The sequence below is a fragment of the Cariama cristata genome, unplaced genomic scaffold (genome assembly GCF_000690535.1).
Source record: "Cariama cristata isolate BGI_N322 unplaced genomic scaffold, ASM69053v1 scaffold1489, whole genome shotgun sequence".
NCBI lineage: Eukaryota > Metazoa > Chordata > Aves > Cariamiformes > Cariamidae > Cariama > Cariama cristata.
Window position 1 is genome coordinate 2571 of NW_009637194.1, and position 7943 is coordinate 10513.

General features: G+C 49.7%; 1 protein-coding gene across 1 annotated transcript in view; it reads right to left on the reverse strand.

The window, feature by feature from the left end:
* Window positions 1-229: 229 nt before the first annotated feature.
* PXN (paxillin) overlaps window positions 230-7943 on the reverse strand; it is a 19593-nt gene continuing 11879 nt past the window's right edge. Inside the window, exons 6-10 of the mRNA XM_009708182.1 lie at window positions 4731-4901; window positions 4213-4386; window positions 3583-3664; window positions 3064-3212; window positions 230-895 (exon numbers count right to left, since the gene is read on the reverse strand). Of these exons, the coding sequence (XP_009706484.1) occupies window positions 629-895; window positions 3064-3212; window positions 3583-3664; window positions 4213-4386; window positions 4731-4901 (843 nt within the window). The 3' untranslated portion in view covers window positions 230-628. The remainder of the gene's footprint in view (window positions 896-3063; window positions 3213-3582; window positions 3665-4212; window positions 4387-4730; window positions 4902-7943) is intronic.

The following is a 7943-nucleotide window of genomic DNA, read 5'->3' on the forward strand; positions in this document are numbered from 1 at the left end:
GATTCCTCTTAAAAAAAAAATAAAAACAAAACTTAAGTGGTATCATCTCCTTACAGTGTAATGGAACTGGAGAGACCCTTGCAGGGTCTTGGCTGCCTGTGCTGGTGCTCTGAACTCAGTAAGTCACACACACCACATGGCTCTAGTGAGCAGAGCCAGTGTGCCCTCGCTGTGCTATTGCTCACACTGCATGCATGCAGACAAACGCCTGAGAAAGAGGTGTCAAAGCAGAGGGCTGTGTTGTCTGCAAGTGTCACGATTTGCTCAGGGAGCTGACACAGGCTGAATCATACTGGCAAAGACTCCTTCTGCCAGGAGAGGGCTGGATAAAGTCTCCCTGTTAGAGCCCTGGAGCTAAGCTCAGCTGTCAGTCACACACACAGACACGCACACTGTAATGAGGGATCTCAGCCTCTCTCTACTGAGACACAGCAAGGGCATTTCCAGTTTAATGGTCCGTCTCATCTCTGGATCTACTGCCTGTCCGTAGCAGCAGAAAGCACTCCCACCCCACTCCCATCCCACCCCCTCCCCTGCCTGGTAAGGTTTCTAAATCACAGTAATGTTCAGAGAGACAGAACTGCCAAGGGGGTGGCAGAAAGATGCTTAGCGCCCATCTATGATGCCTCTAACAGAAGAGCTTGAGAAAGCAGTTCTGGCAGTAGGGCTTGTCATTCTGTTCTTTGAAGGTTCCTTTGTTGAGCTGCTTGAGGCAGAAGGCACAGACAAAGTGTTCAGGGTGAAACTTCTTGCCCATAGCAGTGATGCAGCGTCCTGTGATAGGCTTCTGGCAACCGGAGCAGAGCGAGCCGCGACGCTCATGGTAATGCACCTCGCAGTAGGGCTGCCCGTCATGCTCAAAGAAGCTGCCATTGATGAATGGTGTGAAACATTCCTGCAGGAGGATAAAGCAGAAGGGGACAAATGTATAACAAGCTGGGGATGCGGGCAGCTTCGCAAGCCTCCCCTGCTCTGTGGCACAGCCTAGCTGTACTGTGGGCAGGGTGAATGGCTGCCTTTCAGCATCGTCCTGTTCTCCAAACAGCCAAACTCTGTCCATCAAGAAGAGTTTCCAAGGAAAGGCTGACAGATGGACAGATACAGCCAGAAGCAAAGGAATTAACCATGCTCCTTTCCCCAGCTGGTTTCACTTCTACAAAGAAAATACTACAGATGAGCTACCAGATGCATCCAGCCAGGAGAAAGGAGAACACTGATTCCCCTGAGACAGGAAACACAGCAGCACCTTTCCCTGTGTGTTTTTTTTTCTTTCAATCTCACTCCAGCTTCCCCACAATGGCAGGCAGAAGCAGAGACCAACACAGACTTTCACGTAGCAGATTTCTGATGAATGTGGGACTGGTTCCAGCTAAGAAAAACGAGGTCTAATTAATCTCTACAAGTGCTCTTTCCAGAATGGCTGGCATTACGCAGTTACACTTTGCGCAGGATAGTCCAACCTGAAACATCTCCATCAGGTACACGCGCATTGCTATTGCGAGAAACTACAGTTCTACAGTGCTAATGATTTTGAATAGATGAGAAGAGAATACACCAGCTATGTGGTTATTAGCATCCACAGCTCCTCACCCAGCTCAGTGTCAGGCACTGGCATTATGCAGTTACACTTTGCCCAGGATAGTCCAACCTGAAACATCTTCATCAGATACACACGCATTGCTACTGCGAGAAACTATAGTGCTAATGATTTTGAATAGATGAGGAGAAGAGAATACACCAGCTATGTGGTTATTAGCATCCACAGCTCCTCACCCAGCTCAGTGTCAGGCAGCTGAGGATGTTACACTTCAGAACCTGCAACAGAAGCACCCATCATGTCTACATGGGGAGACTCCCCTCCTTGCACAAGTGCGAAACTGAGGCAGCAGGGTGTGGGAGAGTCGAGGATCTGCCAGATTTACCAAATATAACAGCAGCAACACCTAGAGAAGCCAGATTTCCAGAATTCTGGTTTTGCTCAGCCCCAACACCATCCTCTTCCCCAGAGAGGATAGGCAGCTGGACATGTACACAGGAGTCCAGCAAACAGCATACAGAGCCATGGATAGCTAAATGCTCATAATACCAGGAGGAATGCAGTTTGCCTCCAGCGAGTCCAAGACTTTTCTAATGCTGACAATTAGTTCAATAAACTCTCTCCTCCCTCAGTCAGCAGGACAGCTGAAAAGTCTGCTCTGCTTTAGCAAAACCAGGAAGTGAATTGCATCTCGTGTCCTGGAAGACATCAGTGCTGGCCCCACTAATACAGGCAGAGTGGCAGCAGGGGGAAAGGAAAGCAGAACTGCTTGATATAAGTCTCAATCTCTGCACAAAAAGGCACAGCCCTCCCCAGCCCCGCATAGTCAGAACTGCCATCTTCTGCCTCCACTCCCTGCACACCACTGCAGGAGCCACAGACAGTCCCAACAGCATGGTGACAGTCTGCTCTGAGCATCGTACCGGGAACCAGCAGCTTGTGGTTCTGGCTGCTTGTTCTGGTCTTTGCCCTGCTTTCCCACTCTAGGAAAGACTGGCTGATTTTGCTCATCTCTTGGGGCTTGTAAGAGTTAATATTTGCAATGTTCTCTGAAAGAGTGCCAAGCATTTAATCTGCAGTATTCCTGTTTATTATGCCTGTTGTATGGAGCCTGCCACTATTTCACTGACTTGTGTGTTCGTCTGAACAAGGTCACTCTCATTAGTTTACATTGTCAGATGGAGCATGGGAGGAAATTCCTCAAAATCTGATTGCTGAGGCAAGTGCTCAGAGAGAAGCTTAGCTTATAATTATTTAAAGGTCACAGAAAACGTCTCTGTTTATCTGTGAGCTGCTGCAGAAGCCCATAATTGCAGCTGGGAACAGAAAGAGCAAAGCAGCTAGAAAGTTTAATGTAAACAGGCAGAGGAACAAGAAGGTGTTTGGTCGCTGACATGTTTTTATCTTGTGGGGCTGGCTGCCCTTCACTACCCCACAGATGTCTTATCCTAATAAGGGACCAGATGCCCGCAGGGTGGAAATGAGAGGGGTCATACAGCAGCAGCAAAGGACCTTGGGTTTCTTACCCGACAGACAAAGCATTCAGGGTGCCACAGGGTGTTCAAGGCAGAGATGTAGTTTTCCAGGATAGCCCGGGCACAGCCTCCACACTTGGGAGCAAACATATCAAAGTAGTCCTTGCGGCAATAGGCTTTGCCATCCTTCTCATGAAATCCTGCCAAAGGAGAAGAGAGGCAAAGAGCATCAGCTCCTGATCTTTACCTATGGCCAGCCAAGCTCTGTAGGGTAACCAGTGTGGGTAGGATCACCCTTCCCCCTGCTAACACACACAGCAAGCACCTATTCCTCCTTCTGCTGCCCTTCCCATCCCATGCGCACACATGCACACGCATACTCTTCTCCCCAAGGAGGAAAGAAGATTACTGGTAGCATCCTTCCCCCATAAACAGCTACAGACTTCGGAACTTCATCTTCAGTGGTTCCCCTGTCATCTCTCAGGCTGTCCCCTAATAGCAGCTCTGCCTTACACACTTGTCTGCAGTTCAGGGAGGACATTGTTTTTGCCTTGCATAAACCAGCAATACCTTCAGGTCCAAAGAAAGCTCCACACTGGGCACAGAAAAAGTGTTCAGGATGCCATGTCCTGTCCAAAGCCGTCACCACTTTCTGTTCAGAAGACAACATAAAGTGCAAGTCATGTAAATGATGGCTTCAGCTTGGAGGTAAGTAAGGGGGGGCAGGGTGTGAGGAAGAACACATTAATGTTGGTGCTGACAAGAGCATGCATTAAAATAGACTGTCCTTTAGAGAGCCGAGTCAATTTTCCCCCACCCCTGGCTCATTCAGGCTTTCCCCGCTGCACACTTTTTTTTACCCTAAAAGGATGTTACGCACTCGTTCCTCCCTTCAGCAGGGCCCCGTTCAGCTCTCACGACTAGCACTGAAGCCTGATATTACAGGCTACCAGCAGACAAAAGCTGAGGAATCATTACCGGAACAAGGAAGCAATGTGGCGTTCTGAAGGAACTTCAGCGAAGGTAAGAGGGACTAACTCCTCTCACTAGTGTAAGAATTTGACTTTCTGAGCCAGGGCAAAGGAAAAACAGAAGTCCTCAAACAAAATCTTCCACCCAGGACATGTGGGTGAAACGGAGTTTTTAACACCTAGGCCTGCAGCATCTTGCCAGCACCCTTAATCCCCTGCAGGAACTCACATCAAGGATTGGCCCATTGCAGTAGTAGCAGCGAGGGGAGAAGAGGTTGTGATAGTCCTTCTCGCAGTAGGGCTGACCATCCCGCTCAAAGAAGTTACGTGACCCAATCTCCTCCTGGCAGTGGGTGCAGACGAAGTGCTCAGGGTGCCAGGTTTTCCCCATGGCTGTAACTACCTGTTGGGAAGACAAATCATGAAGGACAACTCTATCTCCCTCTCCCCTAGATCACATGACAAGATACCGGCTGGAGGTCAGCAAGAATGACAAGTTCTACTACTCAAGTGAGCCCTGGACTGGGGTAGCATGAAAACTGAATTACCTATCATCTCAGGAGAGGGCAGTCCCTCAAGGGCAGGGTAGAGGTCACTGGAGGAGCTTACAGCGTACCTAGCCAGTGGATAAATAGAGTACTTCAGTTTCTCCAGCATCTCCAGTCTCTTCAGCCTCACGAAACAGCCCTCCCCATTACTCCCAGCTGCAGCCCAAGATTCAGCAATGAGACAGCACCTTCCACTCACCTGCCCAGCAATAGGCTTCTTGCAGGCTCCACAGACACCTTTGGCAACTGTAGCTACACCCAGCTTGTTCAGGTCAGACTGGAGACTTCCCAGCATGGTGTCCAGCTGACTGCCAGGCTTGGAGGCTGTGGATGGAGGGGAGCTGTTCCCGGCCTTCCCCTGCGCCATGAACTGCAGGGAGGAGAAAACAAAGACTGTAAGGCGAGTGCTGCTGTGCTTACATGATAAATGCCTGCTGCTGCTGCCAGTGGCTCCTCTATAGAGATGGACAGGAGATTGCCAGGAGACAGCTACACACTCTGCAGAAGCCAGTGAGAGCTAGGATCAAGTACACACATGTATTCTGCCCATGCAGAGACATGCAGAGACCCTGGGATGCATAACAGCAGAGCTGTGAACCAAGGATTTGATTTTCCTTCACTGCGCATACAGCAGAATTCACCAGCACATCCCAGGCAGTCAGTACAGTGCCCTCCAAGCCTCTGCCAAAAACGTCCCTTTACCTCATCAGTTCCTGGCCAGCTGACAAAGCAGAGACGCCATCCAGAGGGCCCCTTCCCCTTGACCTCTCTCTATTCCTATGCTGTTGCTCTCTCTCAGTTGTCACTCGCTCCTCTCTGATAGAGATCCCTCTCCTCTTCTTCATCTCACCTCCCTTTCAGCTAGAATATCTTCTCCCTTCCTCTCCCTCCCTTTGCACCACTTTCTGCAGATCTTTTTGCCAAGTCTCCTTGGCCCCCATCAGGTGGCTCTCATCCCACTTCTGAGCTAAGCAAGTGGAAGCAGGAAGGAAATAACTCCCTTCAAGTTGCCTGCTGTTTACCTACAGAGAGGGCAGTGCATCCACAGCAGAGCCCTAACAGACAGGACTGCAATGGAACGACTGCCACGTCTATTGTCGGACTGCTGGAAACGCATGGGGGTGGAGGGACGGGGATTGTTTCTGAAACTCACATCACCACAGTACACAGGGCTTGGAAAAGCTTCCCAGAGGAGGGGAAGAAATATTTTACTTAGGTTCATAACTTACAAACAAAGTATATGTTCTCTTTGGCCACCACAGTCCCCTTTGCAGACAAACCACATTAATGAAACACAGATTATTTTAGCTGACTTTGCACTGCAATAGTTACTGTCAGGTTTAGAGAGACCCAAAGAAGTCCCTCCTTGAGATGCTGGTCTGGAGGACATGTTTTCTCTTACTAAGAGGACAAATTAAAACAGACAAAAGGCCTACACTTGTGAACAACCCACCAGCCTGCTGCCAGCACGGCCAGGGGAGCAGGGACATGATGCAGTGCTTCAGAGCCTTGGCAGAACCTGCCCTTCCAGCCACAGGAGGAGCTCTATTCCCTGTCCTGCAGCTGGTTGTACTTGTAGTCATCTAGTTTACGCAATAATAAACTCTGGTTTCTACTCGTTTGTATAAAAATTCTCATGGCATACATCATTTTAGATTTTTTTTTTTTTACATACACACTCATCAGCCTTGCCTTGCATGCAGCATGACTCTCAATGGAGCTTAACACACAGTTTTCCCCCCCCTCTCTCCTCCCAGCCACCCTGTAAGTCCCAATCTCTCCTAGTCCAGCAGCACAGAGCAGCCTCATCATGCCCCAATGCCCTGAGCCTAAACCAAACCCTCCACCACACAGCAGTTATTTGCTACTAAACGGTTTCACTGAATGTCTCCAAAGCATGCCATTGCAAGGAGCCTTCACACTGAGCAAGACAAGAAAGCCAGGCCAGTGTCCCAGGACATAGACAGGGCTTCCTGCACGACACAGCAGGAGGAGAAGGGCTGCACCATGTCAAGAGAATCATATGCTCTCTCACTCTAACCAGGGGCTTGTGGCCACCAGGCAGAACAGGCACAGATGCCACACAGAAATGATAAATACCATCTGGAGAGAAAGGAGATGAGATGAATTCAACATGTAGCAACAGAGCAGTTCACCCTTTCCTGTAGGGACCACATGCTCCTGCAAGCCACAGCCAACCTCGGTGCAGGCACAACCACCTGTGCGCACTACAATTTCTACCTGGCCTGGTGATCCAGCCTTCTTGACAGCTCACAGGTGAGTCCCCACCTGAAAGAGGTTTGTTTCCACCTCCTGCACACAACCTCTGCTGTTTACAGGGGACACTCAGCACAGCATCCACAGAAATTCATCATGCAAAGGCCCTTCCAATTCCTGCCCTTCATCCATGAGATATGCCATCACTCAACTTCAGTTAAGAGCTCTTTGAGCAGCAAACCATGCACTGCAGGACACCATCTACATTAATGGCACCGGGAGCTCTAGGAGCAGATCCCAGCAGCATCTGCAGCACATTGATCGGCCAGAAGAGCACACCATGCTGAGGAAACAGAAAGGAGGTCCTGCCTTCTCGGGGGTGGGGGGGCCCACGGGTGTATGAGCAGCCAGCAGACTGGCACTGCAGGTGAGGGGAGGAGCAGAGGTCACCTGAAAAGTACAACAGTTGAAGATGCAGAGGTGTTTCCTTGCTCACTGCTTGAGAGCTGCCTGTACACATAACACTGCACACCACTGCACTGCTCATATACATTAAGACTTCCCACCATCCTGGAGCTACATCCCTTCCCTGACAGCAGATGCAGAACACAGCTCTTGGCCATGCCATCTCCTCTGCAAAAATCCACTTGCACTGTGGACACCTGTCTAAGCGGGCAAACACAGGAAAGACTGCTGATTTGCTCCTTCCAGTATCAAGATTCTGCCATCTTTTACTCCCTCCACTCTAAGAGAGATTGTGGCAGGGAGAGTTGCAGCCTGTGTTTCAGAGTCACCTTCATCTCAGAGAGAAACAGAGTCCCTGCTGCACAAAGTAATCATCAGGACAGACAGGAACCACACACATCCAGGAGGTTATTGCACAGACATGTACTTTGCACCGCTAGACAGGCAGAGCTGAGATTAGATATTGCCAGTGAGTCCTCTCTCCTATCCAGCAGCTCAGTACCAGCCTTTACCTGGACATTGTATCTACTGAGCTACCAAGTCAGGAGCAGTAGCTGGATTAGAAAACATTGCTTAAAAAAAAACAAAACAAACAAACCAGAAGAGAGAAGCCTGCCTGCATCTGTGGGAAGAAAGTGTCATCTTCAGTCTGACAGCCAACAGAAACAACTGTCTTGGTGCTAGGGGTCCAGGTCTGGGGAGAACGGGAATGCCTAGGTTCTTCAGAAGG